Source organism: Onychostoma macrolepis, chromosome 05 (genome assembly GCF_012432095.1).
Source record: "Onychostoma macrolepis isolate SWU-2019 chromosome 05, ASM1243209v1, whole genome shotgun sequence".
Lineage (NCBI taxonomy): Eukaryota > Metazoa > Chordata > Actinopteri > Cypriniformes > Cyprinidae > Onychostoma > Onychostoma macrolepis.
This window is the reverse complement of record NC_081159.1, coordinates 40516314-40540371: the sequence shown is the minus strand read 5'-3', so window position 1 is coordinate 40540371 and position 24058 is coordinate 40516314. Positions and strand designations below refer to the sequence as shown.

Genomic DNA, 24058 nt, shown 5'->3' with positions numbered 1-24058 from the left:
TTAGTGTTCATCTTGAAATATGACTAACAATATAAAAGTTATGTTAACTTTATAAAAATCAGTGAAGATTTCACAACAAAAAGACATGTGAACTACAAGCTGAGGCTGGACATTTTTGTAATCATACTAAAAGATAATAAATGCTGATAATGATAATAATTCTAAATGATAATTAATGATGACTTGGGGCAACTTTACCCTGGACGCATTTCTCCACGTAATTCTTTGTCTTCTCTTCACTATACGTCAATAAAGGAAGCGTGCATGGCAACAAAAATAAAAAAAGCTATAAACAAAACGATAATTGATCAGGATTTGCAAACGGACAGAATGACACTTGCAAGTAAGAGAAGTAGAAAATTTATTGCAGTATTTGTTCCATCAGAGGCATGTGGGTCCCTTTACATTGAGCAGGGCGACCTGTAATCGCAAATCTCCTTCGACACAGCCCTCCTCACAGACACTGCATGCTATACACAATAAATTACAGCCACACGGTGCTATCGTACAAAATGGACGAACAGCTCAACAGAGAAAATCATCGTCATCAGCCAGTAAAGAAGGAGCTAAGCTATAGAAAGCCGCTTGACGCTAAGAAATCCGAAAGGAAAATGGAAAAAAAATAAAAGGAAGAAAAAAAGTAAAAAGATTCAACAAACTAATTCAACATTCAGTATATATTTAAATTTCTTTTATAGATATAAACAATATTTTTATGTTAAACTATGATACACTGGGAGTAGAAATCAAACAACCAGAAATCTGCTGCACAACAGCGAAGGAGCACCCATACAATGTTTCTCCAAACATTTTATTCCTGCGATACGACGATGCACTCTGGCGCAGAGGTCCAAACGTCACCGCCAGACCCAGAGTGCATCAGAGAGAGAAAGAGTCTGTAGTGTAGAAGAGCCGCTCGTGTTTGTGTGTGTTTGGCTGACCCAGGAGATGTTTGGCTGACAGGCATGTTGGTATATGGGAGAGACGATGAGAGAGTGTGAGTGTGAGTGTGTGTGTGTGTGTGTGTGTGTGTGTGATGCATTAGGCTGAGAGGATCCGAGATGGGAGGTATGTATTATTAGCTGGAGTTCCTGTCCTTGGCAGCGTAGAGTGACCGTAGAGTCTGCGCCACTTTGTGGTTGAGCTTGTTGCCACTGGTGAGTGTGATTTTTTTGTAGATGATGTCAGTCTCTCTGATGGTGTCCACCCAAGGTACCAGCTTGCGTCCGTCGCGCCGCTTGGCCTCGGTCCAGGAGCTGGAGTACGATCCCGCCATCCAGTGGATGCTGTAACCGTCGCTGTTCCTCTGGATCACGCGTGCGATCTGCGGCCGGTCTCGGTATTTGGGGCAGTGGATGGCGATGATGTCCAGTGCGCTGATGGACTCGTTCATGTTTGTCGACAGCAGGTCCGCCGAGTCTGCCGCACGCCTCCCGCGTCGAGACGCCTGTGAGGAGAGACACAGAAACAAAACATGAGCAATGACTGGTCAGACGCTCTCCAACTTGTCTACTGGCACTAACAATTTATTTGAATGTGCCCTTATTACATTTATTATTATACAGGGTTTCTGCAGGTTTTATGAAGGTAAATTTAAGAATATTTGTGACCCTGGAGCACAAAACCAGTCTTAAGTCGCTGGGGTATATTTGTAGCAATAGCCAAAAATACACCTTATGGGTCAAAATTATAGATTTTTCTTTCATGCCAAAAATCATTAGTATATTAAGTAAAGATCATGTTCCACGAAGATATTTTGTAAATGTACTACTGTAAATATATCAAAACGTCGTTTTTGATTAGTAATATGCGTTGCTAAGAATTCATTCGGACAACTTTAAAGGCGATTTTCTCAATATTTAGATTTTTTTGCACCCTCAGATTCCAGATTTTGCGAGGCGCAATGTGATGTATACAAACAACGCTTCACACAATATCGTTCATGTAGCATCTAATGTCAGACCTTTCAGACATATTTGCATTGCACTGGCACGTTCACCAGTACTGGTGTGTAACAATTAGTTTACCTGCTGTTAAGAGAACGCAGTGTTTAACTGAACAATCTGCTGAACGATCGGGCCAGTGCTGCTTCCTCAAGAAAATATCATTCTCGCGTGTTTTAAGCCTTGTCGGTTTAAACTTTAAAGTGTTTTAAGCCATTCAAAAGTGAGTCAGTGTGAAAGAGATTTCAGTGCAGTACTCGTGCGCTGTGACAATATGTCTGTTACATATTTTTTAACTAAAGTGGAAATCACTTCACTAAATAATGCAAACTTGACTGACTGCTTCACTTCCACTTTAAGACCCGCAGAAACCCTGCTACAATAATACCAGCAAACTGTGATTACACAGCAACTAACATTGAACCAAAATGTACTCTGTAAAAATTGATTTTTCAAAGTTGTAAATAAAAGATTATTGGAGTATGTTTTACAAGAGAATACTATTTCAGACTTTCCATTTAATTTTGCATTTAATTTTTACACAGAATAAGCTACTAAGAGGATTGGACTGGGTTATTAAGGGTGTGTTATATTGACCAAAAAAATTGGTTTATTGTTTGTTTGTTAACTTGTTTATTGAGCCGTTATATAAAATCAATATCACATTTGTAATCGTGCAGATATTTGGGAAAAACAGTTTGCTTGTGTGACAAAACTCATACAGGAGTATTTTTGCCACCATATGTGGCATTTATGTACCCTATATGTCTGCATGCTACTAGGCTACATTGAAAGCATGCACTCTCAAGGTGTGTTTTATTTGTTTTTTTGCAAAGTGAGTGACATACTTAATGTCAGCTGATAATGTCGGCAATGTCAGCTAATTTCATTTCTGATATTACTCTAGACTACACATATGGCACAGCCCTCTAGGTTGACAGTCAGAGGTCTGGCTGTGTTGTATTGTTTTGCGTTCTCTCACCCCTGGTGTCCTCTCCTCTCCGTCACTGTCCTCATACTCGGAGTCAACAGTGTGGTGGTTTCGGGGGCTTGTGGCTGCTCCCCCCAGCAGTGCCGTAATGGCTTTATTCCTCACGTTTGCACTCGACTCTCCCTCCTCGTCCTCTTCGTCAGGGTCCAGGTGCTCCATCAGCAACTTAAACTGAGAATCAAACAGTGTAAATCAGCAATTCTCAACATTTTCACACAAAGGTCCCCCATTCTCCAACACAATAATTCTTCAAGCACTTCTGCTGTTTTCAAGTGATTTTATTAACAGAAATTGGAATGCCTATATATATATATATATATATATATATATAATTAATTAAAACAATGATCATTACTGGCAAATTTCTTATAATTATTAAAAACAAACAAAAACAAAATATTACTAACAATATAAATATAATATATTTACATTAAGTTTGATTGCTTTAAAATATTATTATTATTATTATTATATTCTAATAATATATTGAAGTAATTCTTCAACAAATATTCTTATGATTACTATTAAAACAATGTTAAATAATATTACTAACAATATAAATATAACATTCCATAACACTTCTTGAAGAAAATTTGTAAAAAACTTACATCGAGGAACTGTTTGACGATCTTCCTCTTCAGCTCGTAGGTCATCTCGTCACGAATCTCATCATTCTGGAGGAAGTCGATGGTCTGCCGTGGACTGAAGTTGACCGATGACTTCCTGTTGACGGCTTTATCGTACACCTTCGCCGACTCTGTAGGAGAGTACTTCTGAATTTTGCTGCATTGGAAGAGAGCAGAATAAAGACAGTAAATATAAAACCTGAAGAGAACAACAATCATTTCAGGGTTGCTGAGATGCATGATGGGTGTTTGTTACCTGTCCGAGAAGCCATAGAGGTTCTTGAGGTGTTGTTTGAGCACCAGCAGTAACAGTATGCCTTGTGATGCCCTAGCAAAGTCCAGGAGAGATGTTGTGTCGTCAGGGAGACGCTCCATAACAGCATCAGCATCCTCAAGGTCAGACTCAGAATCTGACTCTGACTGCCTGGCGCCCTCCGTGGGCTTGGGCTTCCTCACCCGCTGCCCCTCCTCATTCTCCTCATAATCATCATTGTCATACTCTTCATTTCCGCTGTTCCTTTCTCTTTCCTCGTCCTGCTCTCCCCTCTCCTCCTCTGAACCGTTCTGCTGCTGCTGCTGTTGATGTTGCTGTTGATGTTGATGTTGATGATGATGATGATGATGATGATGCCGCCGCCGCCGCCGTCTCCTTTTTCTGCTCTTCCTGCCTGGAACCTTAACGAGAGACTGGGTACAACAATAGCCCGTTTAGAAGTCATGGAGGAACTACGGTCACAACCATCAGCGCATTAACATGACCATCCATGTTTAATAAACAACCGTGTGTTAAATACCGTCATAACAGAGGTTACTTACATATATAAACCTACATATACATTTACATGTATAAACTTACAGCAGTAATTGGAGTAATTGCAAGAATGGAGAATGTGTTGTTTTAAAATCTAAATTAGGTTTTTGGTGCAAAAAAACTGTGATCATTTATCAATTAAAAAAAATCTACCATTCAATATGACTGTTCAAATATAATAATAATAATCATCACAATAATAAATTATTATATATTATAAAAAAATCATTGAAGATATAAATTACTAAAATAACATTGTACTGTAAAGTAAACAAGTATTAATTATAATTGTATTTTACAGAACAGAGAAATTGATTAAATGCTCATACCATTCTCTTTTGGGTAAAAATAGGAAAATTAATGTAATGAATAAATACTTCTCTGTATTTATAACGTACACAAGTTTTTCTCCTGTGTTTTACCACCTCAAGTAGTTTTCATTAATGCACAAAATACACCTCATTATCATGTTCTAACATTGTTATATTTATTACAAAACTTTTATGCCCTTAATTTTGTGCTAATTTTTCTGCGTGGTATTAAAAATGTTATTGAATATCGATATTTTTCAAGGTATCTTATCAAAGTTTCAGTATTACAGTCTAATTACAATACTAATATTTATTCTTCACTTTTAATCGTTGCACATTATAAGTGACCCAAACACAAAGTACATACAGAGATGAGTTTGTTTGCCGCTCTGAGACACTAAAAACACAGGATCATGAGCTGCTTGTGTGTAAATGAACAAAGTGCTGCACTTCACTCGAAAAGCAATTCATGTGGGTCATACTTCAGGTTGGAAAATATGGAAATCCATATGAATATGGGGTGGGACCATATCCCTGATTATAAGAGGATATCATGCATTTTAGTTTTTAGCCTTATAAGACTATCAAGACCATTTTTATCTTTTTGAGTTTTAAAATTAATTGGGCCATTTGTGCTACTATGTACTATGTAAACATCATCTTCCCATTGCAAATGGTCAACAGCGCTTTGTTACGCTCAAACACAGAAATGTGAGTTTGCACTGCTCCATCCTTCAAACACAGCTGCTTCGTAAAGCTGGATTACACAGCGACAGGCTCACAAAACAATCAGTGCTGAAATGTGCTACACCAGTGGTCTCAAACTCAATTCCTGGAGGGCTACAGCTCTGCAGAGTTTAGCTCCAACCAGCTCCAAATCACACCTGCTTGGAAGTTTCTAGTGATCCTGAAGAACTTGATTAGCTGGATCAGATGTGTTGGAACAAAACTGTGCAGAGCTGTGGCCCTCCAGGAATTGAGTTTGAGACCAATGTGCTACACAAACGGTTATGGTTAGACACAAGCACTTGAGAGCACGCTTACCTCTTTAAATGTCTGCAGCAGGTTGCTGCCTGACACAGACAGTGTGATGTCTATATGATGCATGATGAACAGCGGCTCCTCCTGAGACTGATAGGGGAAGTATGCCAGATTATCAGCGATGAACAACAGCATGTTCACCTCAATCTTCTGCTCGGACACAGAGAGACAGACAGATGGAAAAGGTCAGTCTCAACATCACAACAAAGAGCCAGCGTCAGGAAGAGAAAGACACACAAAGAGCGCTAACCGAGCTGTCGTCGAACAGATTGAGCAGAGAGATGAGGAACGCTCGCCGGTGTTGTCTGTTTGCGCGGACCATGCTGTAGAGGTGGGAACATTGAGCAGAATTGGACTCGTCCTGACGGAAACCACGGACCACGGATCCTGCTGATCCCAAGATGGCCTGCTGCACTTGGTACGACATCTTCATCCCTGCTACAGCCTTCATCTGTAGAGTAATTAAAGTTATATGATTTAATAGTAATTCAATTAAATGATGCAATAAAGCAATTTAGCGTTCAGGTTGGTTTAAGCTGGATGTTTCACGGTATAATGTGGTTTTCCACTGTACATTCTTACATTCACAGCTTCGATGTGTTTGACCAGTAGGAATGGTGAACCAGAATTATACAATTTATGAATAAAATAATGATACTGCATGAGACACATATGGCAAGGTGTGTGGACTGGTGCTCACATGGATGAATCCAGTGTATTTCTTATCAATTTCCACCAGCTGCTGGTCCGCTTTGTTCCTCATGGTGGGCTCTGGGTCTGTCCCCATGGCGATCAGATATGGCACACACTGTGATTGGAAGGAGGAAGGAAAAGTGACAGGTTCTGCAGCCAAGGCTGTGACAGTGACGAGTGTGACCGTGATTCTTTTTTTTTTTTTTTTTTACATTTTCTGGATTGTGGAAAACAAAACAAAAATCTATAGAATGGAAATAAAAATCCAAAATGTTGTTCTTTTGAACTTTCTATTCGTGTTTCCATCAAAATATTAGCACTGAAAATAAATATTTCTTGACCAGCTAATCAGCATATTAGAATGATTTCTGAAGGATCATGTGACACTGAAGACTGGAGTAATGATGCTGAAAATTCAGCATCAATTTTATAGCATTACTGTTTTTACTTCATTTTTGATCAAATACTTTGAAAAATCATACCGACGGTTTTGGTGTTGCAATTATAACAAGGAAAAACAAAATAACATGCAAAGATTAATGATTTTTCTTTGCAGGACTAGTGATGACATTGACAATGGGTTTATAATGTCACTGTTGTTGTATAGGGGAGTGTGTACCTGTACGGGATGTATGAGTCCCTGGCTGAGGGTCAGAGCGATGACATTGAGGGCAAAGTGTCGCACGCTGGACTGCGTGTGGAAGAAAGACTCCAGCACCTGCTTCAAATAGAGCTGCATAATGGAACTGCTCATACCAGAAGAGATGTCACCCATCTCCTTCAGATCTTCCTGCTTTGACATTTTTTGCCCTGAAAAGATAGAAACACAACAAGCTTTCTTTAGGGGTGGTACAGAGTTTATAGAGATTTATGGAGTTTGACAATCCAAGTTTCTAGTTTGGCCCAAGTTTTCTGCTGTTAGTGTAGTGAATGTTATTAATCTCAAAATCATACTAGCAATTTTAAAAATGTTGAGCCTACAATGTCATGGTCACTCACACTCTCTGTCAGCCTCCTGCATGCGAGAGTCCTCCTCCTGGAGATACATCTGGAGGTTTTTCAACACCTGGATCTTCAGCGTGATGGAGCACCGCTTATCAGACAGAAGCCCGTTATACAGAGACTTCACCTCTGGAACGAACATCTGACTTGGGTGCATGATGAGCAGGAAACCTACAGAACACGAGAAGGAAAATTGAATTTTTTTAATTTTTTTTTTATTATTATTCAGGAATTAAAATATGTATGAAATCATTTAGAGAACTGGTTCTGTAACAAAATTCTGAGAAAATACACAATTATGCATCTAAGGTATTAAGCATTACACAGTTCTTCTTCTGAAATGTTGTTAGTGTTAAGTAAAATTAAACTATTAAGCACTATTTTCAGTCATTTAAATAAACCTGAAATATAATACAAATATTTAGATGGAAAAAAAGCAAAGGAAAATTAGAAACATTGCCTTGGCAATTAACAAATAATTTTTAGTTGAAGTACTAAAATAAACTAAAATTGAAATAAATCTTAATTAAAGCTATATAGAAATAAAAAAAAAACAATAAATGAAAAGCATATAACAAAATTAATAAAACTTAAAAAAATAAAAAAGGAAAATATAAAAATAAAAGCTCATTTAAAATATGAATAAATACTATAATAGTATATTAAAAATATGAAAACAACAATGAATGTTTCATCGTACCCAACCCAATGATGGCTTTGCATCTAACTTCTTCATCCTCATGATTGGTGAAGTACAGTAATGATTCCAAAACCTTCTCCTTTATTACAACCTGTCAATGCCAGTGCAAAATTCCATGTTTAAATAAAGCAAGTTTCAGCTAAACATACCAAATTAGGCAACACTTTATTTTAAGGTGTCCTTGTAACAAGTTACATGTACTTACTATAATAATAACAACAATAAGTTATGCATAATTACATGCAAGTAACCCTAAGCCGAAACCTAATCCTAAACATACAGTAAGTACATGTAGTTAATTAATATTCTTCAGTACTTAAATGAATAATTACACTGTAACAAGAACGCCTTAAAATAAAGTGTAAGCTCAAGTTAAACTAAAATCATAAAATATCACAGTAATAAAATTGAAAATAAAACAAAATGGGCAATCTTAGAAAGATTTCATAAAATTAATCATTTTAAATAATATCTTTAGATTTAAAAAACCCACTTATAACAAGCAATCTTGGGTTTCAGAAAGCTAAATATGTACATATAATGCAAAAATTAATTATTCATAATTATTATTATTATCATCATCATCATCATCATCTTACAAAGCATCTCAAGTCTTGTTTCAATGTAATTTTTGTTTGTTAATGCTAATGAGCTAAAGTTAAAGAGCAAATAACTACATGGCAATCACAGCTGCGTGTAAACCACATGCAGGTTTATGTATAATGGCATAATTACGTATCAGGAAAGGTTGCGATACCTTAGTGGCGCCCTTGAACTGCTCGAGGTCAAAGTCAAAGTGTCTGCAGAGAGCTCCCACAGTGAAGAGAGATCTGAGCAGGGCTGCTTTGGTGGCAGCCAGAGCCATGCTGTTCGTACCCTCCTGATGCTGTATCTTTAGCTTAGTTAGAGCCCCATAATAACGGTTAAAACAGGCCCATACAAACTTATAATTATGAGTCACTTTATTCACTATCGCACCCAAACAGCTCACACAGTACTGGACAACCTGTGCGAAAAGAAAGAGAGAAAGAACTTAGTGGGGATGTGCAGAAATAGGATGCAAAAGTGTATCTGTAACTACATGTCATCAAATGAACAACCAGTCAGTAGGTTAAGCTAATTTAAGATTAATGAACCATATAAATGAATATCACACAAATCACACTAGAATCATTACTGTCTTTTAAGTAAATTAAATATTAATTCAGCTATTTGAATTACGTATATGAGTGGGTGTGAGCAGGTCACTTACGGTCATGCCATATTTTAAGATGAGCTTCATCAGGTCTTCTTCAATGGTGGTCAGGAAACTCTCGCTAGGGTGATCCATCAGAGGAACCACAAGCTCCAGGATCTTCGCAACATTACAAATCACCATGAAGTCACTCTGAGACTGTGAAAATGACAAACAAATGCATTATGCACAAACACTGAACAAGAACAATCTTCTGACACATATACCTTGGGACAATATCATCTTAAAACACTAGCAATATACAGCCACTAGATGGCAGAATGACCTCAAATATTGCACTGGTAGAAAGTGGCGCTTAACAGAGATCTCTATGAATCAGTTTTTTTTTTTTTTTTACCAAATTTAAATTTTGCTGGATTTTGTTTTAATGGTTAAATAACATTAATAAGCATTTCTGATTATTTAAAATCATGACACTTATACAATTTAACAACAATTTATTTCAGGTTTATCAAAAATTAAATTTAAGGACCCTATGAATTTTTTTTAAATTTGTTTCCCAAATTTCACTTTTTCTGGATTCCATTTATTCCATTTCCATTTTTCTAGATTCAGTTTTATTGGTATTTATTATTAAAAACAGTGGCAATCAAATTCATGAAAAAGGAATAAAACATTAATGAATCTTTTCAAATATAATCAAATGAAAATGTAACAATTCCTTTTATATTTTTGGCAAACAAAGTTACAAACAGCAGGTTTACTGTTAAAATGAAAGTCTGAACTTACACTGCACTTGGTGGTGAGGTAGGGCTGCATAGTCATGGCATGCTTGACCATCAGCTGCGCTCTGATCTTACTGAACAGATACAGAGTGGTGATGCATGCGACTAACCGCGTCGAGTTCACACTCTTGTGCTCTGCACACAGACAGCATCACAACAGCAAATTAATACATTTTGGGGAAATTCGAGATCACAAACTGTAGAGCAAGTTTTTTCTACTGCCTTGATAGATCATGACGGTTTGTTTCACAAATCAGTTGAATGTTAAAGTGCTTTACATTAATTCGTTATTTACATTTATTTAAAATTACATTAAATGCAACTTAAACACCAATGAAAATTTAAAAAATGAAAACTACAAAAAGAGCAACACAAAGACTTCTAGGAAAACTGAGTGATAGTTAAAATGAGGGATGCTGACGATTAATCGACGATAGATTAATTGTCAATAAACATGTAATCAAAATTAATCAATGAAAGCAAAATTACCTTGATCTTTTGACATACAAAATGTCATTGTACTATAAAAACATCAAATTTCAGTTTCAGAACTCAAAACTTTCTTGTTAGTCTAAAAACAACTTATACTGAAGGCAGTCTGAAGGCAGCTTGTGGAATGTACAACTCTATGATGTAATAGTGCGGCTAAACACCGCCTCCAGAAGAGCAACACCTGCTTCTACATCGCTGCTTCTACATGCCCCGCCCACCGGTTCATGCACGTAGAGTAAATAACGAGAGGGGAACGCAGGTCTACGCAGAAACCAAATGATAAAGATGGCTTCGAAGACATCAAGACGCTGTGCAGTGCTAAGATGTGGAAAAACAGTGCCTTTGCAGTGCCTTCCTTCTGAACCCAACGCCAGGAAAGAGTTAATGAACTTTATTGTGATTATGAAATTTGGAATAAGAAATAATTGTGATTATGTTGATTAATTGTCTGGTTTAGGGCACTGACGTTTATGACGATTAATTGTCTGTTTTATGGCTTTGACTTTTTTTTTTTATGCACATTGTTCATTAAATTGTTACTAAGGATTGTGATTAATTGAATGCTTTCTAACTTGTTACTTTGCACCTTTAAATACTGAATTATATATATTTAATCACGATAAAAATAGATGTAGCATGAGCAGTTTTTGATTTAAATTTGATTGTATAATTCAAATTGAAGTATTTTCTGCCATCTCGTCTATTCTGTACTCTCTGCGACCATTCTGGCCACATAAACATTGCAGCTTAAGTACGATATTATCTGAATCGGCCGATAATGGCTTTAAATGTAAATTCTGGCATCGGACTGATATGAAAAATTATGCCGATATGTCTTGCCGATAAGAGGAATGGGTTAACTTGCATGTGCTCAGGGTGTGCTACTGATTAGATCACGTCAGCAGTGTGACTCATTCTTAAAGCAAAGTTGTCTCTGAATGACTGTTTCGGATCGCTGCATTTAATCTGTGAAAGCACCTACAGAATGACATGTTCGGTGTGTGATAGAGTAAACAGTAATAGCACATGCAGCGGCAGCAGTAACAGCCTCCCCCAGGTCCTAACGCCTGTTCGGTAATGAGTTTTAATCTGTAGGGGGCGCTGTTGGCCTACTTCTAATTAAATTAAAAGTAAAATAGCCTACACAAATAACATTTAGACTGTTTTTGATTAAATAAAGCAGTAATTGATGTCATCAAATAATGAGTATGTTTTGATTTAATGGTCAGAAGCAATAGCTTACATGAAAAAAATAAAATAAAATAAATAAATAAATCGCAAACATGACACTTGTAAATTAAATAATTTTATATATACTGATTTATTCATTAATGTGTAATATGTTTTATTTTTTAAACAAATCATGAGCTCTAAAAGATTTTCAGAATTTTTACAACTTTTGTTTTAGACCATCTACAAATGTTAAAACTGAGGTTAACACTGCATCTTTCTGGGGGGAAAATGCAGCGATTGATATAGTTTATTTATAGTTATTTTCAAAGCTTCAATGTACTGTTAATAAAACCTTCATTATTTTTTATTTAATTCTAATAAATAAGTTCTTGTTAAAAACTAACCAAAATTAAAAATAATTTGCTTATAATTTCTGCACAGGAGAGACTTGGTGTTGTTTCCAAACAAAAGGAAATATATCGGTATCGGGCAAAAGGAGTTGAAAAATATCACTGTATCGGATATCAGCAGAATTCAATATCGTGCATCCCTAATGCAGTGTGTATGGAACCGAACTGAACAACTAGTTGTTAATGAGGTTTTTAACGTGCATAGATGTGTCTCTCTTCTGTACGTGTAGTGAATCACAGGGAAAGCAGTACCAAAGCAGTACGAGCCTTGACTCGCTCGTGTGCCAGATCTTGCTAGAAAAATCAGCGAACAAGAACAAAACCATAAAAAACCGAAGTAAATCCAAATGCTTTATGCTGAAAATAAGACCAAAATATAACGACTCGCTTTGATAACTCCATAAACGTGATCGCTTTATGATCAGAGCTTAAAGTCGGCATGAAATCAAAACTGAAAATTCTTATTTTTTAATGGAATACTGTAGTGTTTATTATAAATAATTTATCCGTGCACTTCATTATTTTTTAAAATTCATGTGCCTTTGTAATCTTTAATCAAAAATGTTAACCTCCCCTCCCCCTCAAAATGACTCATCTTCTCTTCCGGTCACGAGTGATGGCGCAAGAGCGGAGCTAGTGATGTAAGGGGTAAAACGCTGGGATAACCGACAAGGGAAAAGCTGAAGCTGATGCTTCACTTTATAGAAATAAATGCATTGACCAGTGCTGACGCGAGCCATGGGGGAGTACACTACTCTTAAAAGATGAAAGGATATTACCACAACATTACTCTTAGGACATCGCAAACTATTTCTTTTTTTTTTTTTTTTATGAATATGACTTATTTCACTCGGATAGACGTCACAGTAGAGAAAAAAAGACAATCGCTTCTTCCGTTTCATGCCGACTTTAAACAACAACAAGCCCAAAAAGTACTTAATGAGTGATCATGGCAACACAGACAGCACGCACTCTGTGAGGCAGCCTGAACAAGCATAAACAAAACACAATGCCTCCGTCCACTGTACTTCGGTTAAACTGCTGAAAATAACGAGCATTTTGTCACTGTAATATTACTTTTGTCACAATAACGGATAATAAACACACGAGACGGCAAAATCATTGCAGTTTTGAGAGTGAGTCTTGTTCCGTACATACATGTTACGATAATTTAGGGGATTCACTCCCCCATTTAAATGCAGTTGTCACTCCTGAAATTTACAGTGTTTATGTGGCTTATATGAATGCGCTGCATTCTTGTGGCTGCTAAGGGAGCACAATAATTGTGGTTGTCTGAATTGACCGCAGTTAGATGAAATAACCGCGATCAGACTGTTATTTAATAAAATCGCGACGGGCCTAAATGTCACAACACACATATTTGAGTGACTGCTTTTATTATGTGGTCACTATTGCGTTGTCTGTTGAACAGATCGTTTGATATGAGTATTTATGTGTTTTAAACCTGAATCACAGCAGCGTCCATCTGCGAAGAACGTAGGCTGGCAAACTATTAGCCAATCATAGCATTGGGCGTTTACTTCCGAGTCTACAATCAGCCACCCCCCTATTCAAACGGAGGATTCTGACGAGGGGGGTTAAAAAAGGACATAAAATAGCCTATTACTTCTTTATGTTTTTGTGTTTTATGTTTTTTTGATGCAAAAATCTTGATAACATTATAAGTGGACCTCAGAGAACAGTAAACAATAAAGAACAAAGGCAGTTCATGACCCCTTTAAAGCTATCGATGGTCGATTAAGCAATTTGGTTTTGGGGTGCGTGCAGCTCATGCGCAAAACACAAGCAGCAGACGCAAAGAAGAGGCTGTGAGTGACAGTGACAGGGTTGGATCTTTTGCGCACATAATTCACAATGTACAAATTAAGCTTTTAACGTGATCCAAACTTTAAAAGTACTTTTAAAAAAAGAAGAGGCTGTATGGTCACCCTGGCTTAATTTAAATTTATGGCCTCACACGCCTATTTCATTTGGCATGAATCCAAATACATGGTCGCGATGTAACATTTGCCTGCTAACCAATCATTTCTCTTGTAAACAAACTTTTGTACCTCACTTGTGTCATAATATTCACGTAAAAATGTTTCATATGAGCAAAAATGTGTTTTGCCGTAGCACCGCCGGTGGAAACGGTTAGTCACTGACCGGCACAGCCCCGGATCATTTTATTTTAAATGGCGATAATGTTAATAGCAAACATTGCGATTGTGTTTTAAAATACAACAACAAGCACCATAAAACCATTTTAAAAAGGCACATTCAGCAATCTCCGTGACAGGATATGAAACAATAATCTCCATTTAAAGTACAATGATCTCAAACGTAACTACGACATGGTCTCTTCATTTAATCACATCTATTCATTTGACAATCCCCTACTAGCCTTTTAGTTTACACTAAAAACCCCTTTCAATCGGGTGAGGAAGGTGGCATTCTGAGTGGCATTTGCACAATCTGTCATGCCGGTGACTATATGCCACTGTAATAGACGTATTTTGCAGTACTAAGGTTAACGATTAACCGATTAATTGATTGTTAATTTAAACAACAGTCGATCATTGGAATTATCGAAAATTGACATCCCTAGTTAAAAAGAGATTCTGTTTTTGATTCAATTAATTGAAATGAACTACCTTAACCCTATAAAGCCTACTCCATCATATTTGGTACACAAATTTCGAAGATTGTATATTTTGGCCCCCACAATAAAAAAACTACAAAGCTTTGAACAAAACTAAAAGCTACCGGAATTTCACACATCAGGCTTTACGGGGTTACTGATAACTTACATTCCCTTACATTAATTTATTTGTGGCGGACCGCTACAATGTCAGAACTGATGGCCACAAATATATTTTCCAAAATAATAATAATAATAATAATTCGTTACATTTATATAGCGCTTTTCAAAAGGCTTTGACAATACACATGAGCACTGCACGTTTCAAAATTAAAATGTTGCGCGTGTTTTTATATGAATGTATCTTTGAAAAGAACCGACCGTCTTCAGAAAAGCTTCGATGTCATTTTCACTTCATCTTTCCTATAATGCTTGATGAAGTAGCGTTTTTGAGAGCGGTGCTGCTTTGATTACAGCTGTTACTGGGGAAACCACTATTTCTGTGCTACTGGGGGAAATGCCGCGACACAGAGTGTAAGTCTGTGGGAAACACTGTAACTCATACGTTAAAAAATAAATCGGATTTCACAAGTCTAGTAGTATGTGCGTACCTGCAAGTGCCTCCTCGTATTTGAGGATGTACTCCACAAGATTGTCCACCAGCTGCACACAGGCCTTCCTGGCTGGCTTATAGGATGAGTCCTCCTCTGACTTTAAAAGCTATAAAAAAAACAAAACACTGAGTTGCAGATCTACAGTCTTCCAAACTAGAGACCGGCAGATGGAAACGTATTTGACTCAAAAATACTTACATTCTGCAGGAGCTGCTCAAACCAGTCATAGCCAGTGTCCCTACAGGCAGCGACCTGCAGCACAGAAAAGAATAAGATCAACTTGGGGAAGATGCATTTCGAAGAAAAGTCATTTTCACACTAGAACTTTAGGTTCTGATTTGATAGATTTTTTGCGAAAGTTGCTTTATTAAAGGTGCAGTATGTAATATTGACAGCTAGCGGTTGAAATGGGTACTGCAGTCCAAATTCAAAATATTGGAAAGAGTTGTTTCTCGTGCCCCTCCTCCTCAGACTTTACCCTCACGCAGGGTTCCCGATTGAGGACACGCGACAGGAATGAGCGCAATTGACAATGGAAGGTGATGAGCTTTACACTAAGTTGATGAGTTGATTTATCTGTGTTTTAATATTGCTCTGGTCATAGATCTTTTTAGATGGGGTAGAATCTGCAATCTCTGACCCAGTTTGTTTGTTAGTATCAAGGCCTACAATATCCGGTGTTTTCCATCAACTGGCAACCCGGGGTGTCGAAATACCATCGGGTTGAAATCAGGAGATTGACTTGGACATTGCAAAATATTCCACTTTTTTACCTTCAAAAACTCCTGGGTTGCTTTTGCTGTATGTTTTGGGTCATTGACCATTTGTACTATAAGAGGCACCGTCCAATCAACTTTGCTCCATTTGACTGAATCTGGGCAGAGACTATATTCCTATACACTTCAGAATTCTTCTGGCTGCTTCTGTCCTCTGTCACATCATCAATAAACACCAGTAACCTAGTGCCACTGGAAGCCATGCATGCCCATGCCATCACACTGCTCCACCATGTTTCACAGATGATGTTGTATGCTTTGGATTATGAGCTGTTCCAAGCCTTATCCATACTTTTTTCTTCCTGTAATTCTGGTACAGGTTGATCTTAATTTCAGCCATCCAAAGAACGCTTTTCCAGAAGTGGTCTGGCTTTTTTAGATGTTTTTTGGCAAAGTCTAATCTGGCCTTGTTTGCACCTTTGTGGTGAACCCTCTGTATTTGCTCTCGTGAAGTCTTCTCTTGAGTGTAGACTTCTACAGTGACACGCCTACCTCCTGAAGAGTGTTCTTTTCTTGGCTGGATGTTGTGAAAGAGTTTTTCTTTATCATGGAGAGATTCTCCAATCATCCACCACTGTTGTCCTCCATGGACATCCAGGCCATTTTATGTTGCTGAGCTCACCAGTGCGTTCTTTTTTTTTTACTGTTGATTTGGCCACTCCTAATGTTCCTGCTATCTCTCTGATGGATTTGTATATTTGTGTATGTGTATATGTGTGTGTGTGTGTGTGTGTGTGTGTGTAGGGCAATAGAATATACGGTCTGTACAGTAGAAAAAGCATTACGCCTATGGAGAGTCCCCACAAGGATAGCAAACCTGACGTGTGTGTGTGTGTGTGTGTGTGTATGTTGTGAGCATTACTGAGTACACACGTGATGTATTGACTGTTTAATTCATACTGGAAGCCGGAGGATGTCCTTGCGCAGAAACTCCACATATCCATAGTAGTAGTAATACTACTGACTACGCACCTTGAAATCCCTAATATGGACAAAGGTATCCAGTTATCGCTGAATAAAACGCACAACGGAGATAGAGAAATTTTAACTGATGAAACTTGAAGACAATAAACATACAATTGCACAAAATTCCAATGCATGGGAGTCTGCTCTCTAATCGCTCTCGCGGTACTTTGATGACATACAGTGATCATTCTGCGCAGCGCTGCTCCATGCTAACGCACCTATTGTCAACAACTAGACTTCATCGTTATTATTGCGGGAAGACATTCTTATCGTGGGGAGAATTTTTACTGGTATATCGTAAACGATAAGTTATCGCCCATCCATACCCAACACAACAGAGTGCGGCGCAGGACAACACTTGATGGGCGAGTACGGGTAGGGCGGGAAGAGACTCGTGAGTGTGCATGGGATGTGGGAGAATAAAATGATCTGCGGGACTCCCGCAAAATAGACATATCTAAACATCAAATATCTAAAAATAAATTGTTATTCATCTATTGCACAAAAGCAACAACAATAACAACTAATAAAACAAAAATGATTAACATGCGCAAGCATAGGCAGTTTCTATTTATAACAAGCAGTGAGCAATGTAGCCAATCACAGACATATCTACTGATTTCAGGAGCGCAATGGCCAATCAATGGTGTTTAAGTTAGAATCCACTCACCGCTCAGAAGTTCTTGCACAGTGCTGAAAATTGCATGCTTACGAATCATCTCATTATTACACACGAAGTGCAGACATTATGGAAGATTTATTGTGCATATATTGTTATAACAGAGCTTTATGAGATCGCGATGAACTGAGATTTTAGTGATAATATGGGAGCGCTGCTCGCATTCTGCCATGCCAAACCATGCACGCAGCAGCCCATGTTTGCTTTTCTGTTAAAAATAACAGTGAACAGTGGTGTGTGAATGTTGATGCTTAGCCTAGCCTAAATAATTTTATCGGGAGCGCCATTAATGTGAGCGCTGCAGGCAGCCGTCTTAGGCCCACCCCAAATGCTCTCATTGGTTGAGACGCGTGATGACGTCCATCCCAAGTCAGTACTGATCAACATCCCACCCCCTCCTGTGACCCATGGTTTGTCTGTATGTGTATTCAGAGCCAGTGAGCAACGGACTTTCAAAATAATAATAAAAAATGCGTGTAAATAATTGTGGGCGTCAATTAATTAACGCGTTAACGTGATAACTTGCCCAGCCTTTTATGGGTGTAATGGTTCACAAAATTCACGGTTCGGTGCGACACAGTGGTGTTACGTTTCGGTACATTTTCGATACGGGGGGTAATTGCTTACGTCGCAATGTTGGAAATATCGCTTTTAAACCATGAAGGTGAGCCAATGGATATCACATAAGCAACGTGCAAACTTTGCGCAAGAGTTATGCCAGTGACCGTCTTAATCTCAGTCAATTCACTATATGCAGAAAGTGAAAGTAAAAATGGAATGACGGAGCTTTCGGCATCTGACGCCACATATTCTGTCAGAGACGACGAGAGACGAATCTACTCCAGCATATGCTGATAACGGTATATAGCTAACTGTTTAAATTTAATCCCTTAATATCTCTCTTGTGGCCCGTACATAGTGAAAAAACAAATGAGAAGAAACGTATTTCGTGTTAAACAGGTTGTTTTTGAAAGTCGGTGCTTGAAATAAAGCTCTTTATTTTATTGATTTTTATTGATGACTGCAGTTGTAGGCCTGTATTTCATTGTATAATAGAACTGTTTTAAAATACCTTTTTTAAAGCATTTTATTGAGGAGTAAATAGCCTAATCTTTTGTCATCCTCGTGTCAGTTATGCGGTAATAGGCCTATTGCACGGCAAATTAATTGTAATTTTAATTTAATAATAAAAGTAACTTCAAAATAATAATAGGCCTAATAAAAATAAGAATGTAACAGGCCTACATTAATTGGAATTGCCAAATCCTCTTAACATTGCCAACAAAATCATACAAAATCATCATCTTTCGACACACCCCAGCAAGGGAAGGGTATCACGGGGCAGACAGCACTTTGCCTGTTACGTCGTTTGGGCTGCCTTGTTGAGCGCAGTGGCACTGAGAACATTATATTTCACACACTTTACGCTCTTTACTTTACTTTTATTTTCCTAATGTAAAAGGATTAGGATTATATATGTGTGTATGTATGTATGTATGTATGTATATGCAATATAAACAGCTGGACTGACCACATCAGTGATGTTGAGAATCTTCCTATTCATTGTCTCTTTGTCATGGCTGGCTGTGGGTGTAAACCACAGCTTCTGGAATGTTTCATTCACCAGTTTCTGCAGGGAGAGAAAGACTGTTAGCTCAAACCTTTGTCCTAAAAAAAAAAACCTATCACAGCAGAAGTTCAGCACCGCATTTATCACGCAAAACAAAGCAGAGATCGGGGTTGCACCTTGATGCCCTCCTCGTCATTGACCCTGCGGATCATCTTCACACACATCTCTGTGATCTTACTGAAGTTGGGCTGCTCCAAACAGATGTCTCTCAGAATCTTTATCACCCTCTTCCTCACACTGATACCAGTGTCCTGGAGTGAAAGCACATAAAAACACTTTAAACTTCTCGCAGATTACATACAGTATTCAAAATAGCAGAAAAAAACACAGTGGTACACATTTTTAACATCAAGACTTTAGGCTAAAATTTACAACAATGTCTAAAGGGAAAGTGCATATTTTAGGCCTTTAAAGAGTCACTTTTAACAATTTTGTTCATTTTGTTCATGTTCACAACTAGTTCTTTTTAAATGGTCCTACAGTATATCAAATTAATTTTTAAAATGACAAATACTGCCTATAAATAATTATGAGGTCATAAAAGTTGCATGCACAAAAAAAAAAAAAAAGTTCCTTATGCTCACATTTATCTGATGGAAAAACAGCAATACTGTGAAATATTATTACAAATTAAAATAACCATTTATTCCTAGGATGCAAAAGCCTAATTTTCAGCATCGCTCCAGTCTTCAGTGCCACATGATCCTTTAGAAATCATTTTAATATGACTTTTTTTTTTTCATTTTTAGAAAACCATTACATTTTTTCAGGATATATATATTTTTTTTTAAGAGAAAGCAAAAAAAAAAAAAACTTTTCTGTAAGATTATAAATGTCAATGTAATCCATTCTTCTTGAGTAAAAGTATAATTTTCTTTAAAAAAATAAAATAAAAAAACCTTGACCCAAACTTTTGAATGGTAGTGTGTACATTTACAAATAGAGATATTGCTCCATATGACAGCAATCAAAGCTTTACATTTTGCTGCCTTAACTTTCAGACAGGTACTGATCTGAAGTGCAGTCATACCAGTATCCTCTCGATGAGCATGTCATAGTACTGCTCCGTCAGCTGAGGTCGACTCAACACAAACCGTCCCAGCAGCTCGACCGCTGCTTCCCTCACACTGGTGGAGTTGTCCATCAACCGCCCGTGAACACCACGCTGCATATCAGACTACACAACACAGACAAGCATACCTCAAATCACAGACATGAACGGTCAACTCTGACAGAATTACCTATAGTCTTGTGCTGCCAGTTTTAATTTAGTTGCAGTTCTTACCCTGGCCAGTATACTGGGGTCAACAGCCACCACCTCAGACAGACACTTCATGGCTTTGGTCCTGACAGCTATGGCGCTCTCCCCTAACACTCTCAGAATCTAAAAGAAAATACAAAAAAAGAAGCATTTGTTAGGCACATTAATACCAGGTGGAAACTGATTTTGTCTACATTTTAGACCCATCTTCTCACCTGTGTCAGGTAGATGTCAAAGCTCTGAGAGAAGGGTCTGGTGGAGGCCAAGTAGCGTACAACAAGGCAGGCATCCTCATAGTCCACAGTGTCTGAATTCATCCTGCCAGAAGATTTACTTGGCATTAATACCACAATATAACCCTTATAATACAGTCTTGACTGAGGCTGAGGACATTACATAATTAAAGCAGAGATATGTGTGTGGTAATACCTGAGAGTAGCAAACTGATTGGGAGTTGAATTAATGACGGAGTGGAGGAATTTCTTGCGAGTTTCTGCACGTTGCAAGATGTCTCCGGTGGCCTGGAGTTCTTTGGCGTGCTGCGTGCCCTCCAAATCATCCTCCTTTTGATTCTGAGTCCTCATGGCCTTCTCAGCCTCCGTAGTGCAGTCTCTGAACCACTGAGCGATGTAAAATTTGCGTGCAAACTACAATACAAAATCAGATTCAGGAATGTGACATGGCAGATTAAGGGTAGAAAAGGGGCAAATTAGTGGTATCTGTATGAGTAAAATGCTAATTTTGTATTCGCTACAATAATAATAATTATTATTATTATTGAAAGCATTAATCATTACAATAAATGACAACAATTATTATTACTGATATCTGCTATCAGTAAAATGTTAATTTTGTGCATGTCTCTGTTATTACTATTATTATTACTACTGTTGTAAATAATATTAATATTTACATAATCATTTAACTATTAATAATAATTCAATTATCATACAGTATCAGACAGAAGTTAAGTTGTGTTTTAATATTACTATTCTCTTAATTTAATGGGATATTACTATTAAAAGTTAAATCTCAAAGTTATAAAATAGCACAAATGGAAATATGAAACAAAATGTAAATTCACTAGGTACATTTAGAGCACCTATATATAATACTAGGGATTTTCTCCACCAAAGTTTACTTATAATTTTAAAGCATAAACCTTTAGTGCAAAAGGTTTTTAGGATAATGAGAAACAAATTCAGTCATGCATTCCTAAACATTTGACTGTTGGTACTGTTATTTACAGGTGTTATATTAAATCACAGGCAACTTTAGATTTTAACACTTGATCATAGAGAAAGACGCATTGCCTGACCACAACTCAACATAAAGGCCGCAGGAAATTAAGAGCATCTGAGCTGGACTCACTGTGAGGGCAGGGTCTGTTTCTGCACTCTCATCCATATAATCCAATAAGGCTTTCTGCAGCCGCTGAGTCTCATCTCCCTCTGAGCTCTAAAGACACATACAAAAAGCATTAAAAAAAAAAAAACATTTAAAATTTAGTGTTTATATGTGGTCCACATGCAGCAGCATGTGTAATGCAGTTGCATGTACCTCTCTGATGATGCTGTCGATGGCTTTCTGGTCCATCCTGCTGGTGACGGCATCTTTCCTCAATCTGGCTGCTACGGTACCCAGATAATCCAGTGATGCCACTCGCAGTGCCATCTCTGTCTGCTTGTTACTGAATTGGTGCACCTAGAGACGGAGCATGAAGTGTCAAGGATCACTGAAGAAGTTAAACCTCTGTAGCAGTGTTCATTTTGATTTAGTTTTAGTCATAGTCTTTTGAATTCATCTGAATTGTTTTTAGTTTTAGTCGACTAAATCTACAGTAAATTTAGTCGGCTAAAATCTAATGGGTTTAGTTACAGTGCATTTATTAAGCATTTCTCTAAAATTTCCAAACTCATTATACAGGTTTGATATTAAGGTTTTATCACGATAAACTGCGATTTAACTGCAGTGACACAACATGCCTTTGTTAAAATTAAATAAAACCACTTCTCATAAAGAACAAGAACATGGTCTTCTTTTTAATGAAATACAAATGGTTATATAGGCTAATTATGCATTCTTTATAACAACTTGTTTACCATATTCTTCATTCTTTCAAGCAGACATATTTATTTCTATAAATAAATTTAGATTAATCTTTAGGGCTACTAAAGTGATTCAGTCAGGAGCAGTGAGTGATTTTCTGTCTTTCTTTTGTTGCTTGATTAACATCAATGACTCGGACAATAGTGACTAAATTAGGCTGCTGTCCCTTTAAAGCCGAATGCACGGATGCAATGTACTGATACAAGTTCTCCCTACTGTTTATGTTCACTTAAGACGTAATCAACTGTGTTTACGTGAATACTCATCAAAACGGACATTTCGACATCATTGTGTGCGTATTTCTCCGTTCATACGACGTGAAAGAGTACTCACGCGCTGTGAGACGCGCTTTCTGTGTGTGTATGCTTCAGTGTCTGCGCTCAGAAAACCGGACTGAATTGAGTTCTCTCTTGCGTCGTCAGATTTATCCATATGCCTGCTCTTCTCTTCACTGCTCTGTAGGTGTTTCACTGCAAGTACTGTTATGATATTTTCTTTCATTACACAAATTGCGTTTTTCTTAATCTTTTACAATGCTATAAATTAGTGCTGGGCGGTATACCGAATACCGGTGTTTATTTTTCTTATGATATGGATTTTTAAAATATCGCAATACCGGTGTTATTTAAATAACGTTCGGAACGCGACACACTGTTTGAGAGGGGTCTCTTTTCACTATTGCATTGTGGCAAGAACACAGCTGTATGTGTTACTAAGCCTGTTCTGAAGCTGTAGAACTAGTAGAACGTGATGACACAGAACTCATCAACAATATCCACCGCCCGCTGCCATCAGCTCCCGCGTCTCACACACACGAGCGCGACTTTAGCACTATATTTAGCAACTTTCAGACCCTTTTAGCGGCTTTTTTCCCATAGAATATACAAACTGACAAACCTAGCGAATGTTTTGGATAAACCTTAGCTATGGTTCAGTTGGAAGATGTCGCCAGTGCTGCCCCGCGAGCGCGAGATCTGACTCCCAGCGCAGCGTCGCGTCTCTCTGCGTCTGTTCTGTGCAGCGAGCGGCAGAGAAGCACCGCATTCATTTGGCCGTACCGCGACTGTTTGGAATTATAAATATGAGCATAGTTCGTCTGTTAATATTATGCACTTTTTTTTTAAGTTTACTCAGACGCAGGCAGTGCGCTGCATGAGACAAAAAAGTAATATAGCCAAAACCACCGCATAGCCGCTCTTTAGTATAACG

General features: G+C 37.7%; 1 protein-coding gene across 2 annotated transcripts in view; it reads right to left on the bottom strand.

Moving 5' to 3' along the window:
- Positions 1-344: 344 nt before the first annotated feature.
- The window catches only part of nipbla (NIPBL cohesin loading factor a), a 49102-nt gene continuing 25388 nt past the window's right edge, over positions 345-24058 (bottom strand). For both annotated transcript variants that reach the window (XM_058774450.1, XM_058774451.1), the window contains exons 23-45: positions 22301-22444; positions 22112-22198; positions 21170-21387; positions 20956-21058; positions 20765-20863; positions 20510-20656; positions 19596-19730; positions 19381-19479; positions 15627-15680; positions 15426-15534; positions 10103-10233; positions 9371-9511; positions 8876-9124; positions 8119-8209; positions 7416-7589; positions 7036-7226; positions 6424-6531; positions 5974-6174; positions 5727-5873; positions 3817-4247; positions 3543-3717; positions 2926-3105; positions 345-1447 (exon numbers count right to left, since the gene is read on the bottom strand). In XM_058774450.1, the coding sequence (XP_058630433.1) occupies positions 1079-1447; positions 2926-3105; positions 3543-3717; positions 3817-4247; positions 5727-5873; positions 5974-6174; positions 6424-6531; positions 7036-7226; positions 7416-7589; positions 8119-8209; positions 8876-9124; positions 9371-9511; positions 10103-10233; positions 15426-15534; positions 15627-15680; positions 19381-19479; positions 19596-19730; positions 20510-20656; positions 20765-20863; positions 20956-21058; positions 21170-21387; positions 22112-22198; positions 22301-22444 (3783 nt within the window). In that variant the 3' untranslated portion in view covers positions 345-1078. The remainder of the gene's footprint in view (positions 1448-2925; positions 3106-3542; positions 3718-3816; positions 4248-5726; positions 5874-5973; positions 6175-6423; positions 6532-7035; positions 7227-7415; positions 7590-8118; positions 8210-8875; positions 9125-9370; positions 9512-10102; positions 10234-15425; positions 15535-15626; positions 15681-19380; positions 19480-19595; positions 19731-20509; positions 20657-20764; positions 20864-20955; positions 21059-21169; positions 21388-22111; positions 22199-22300; positions 22445-24058) is intronic.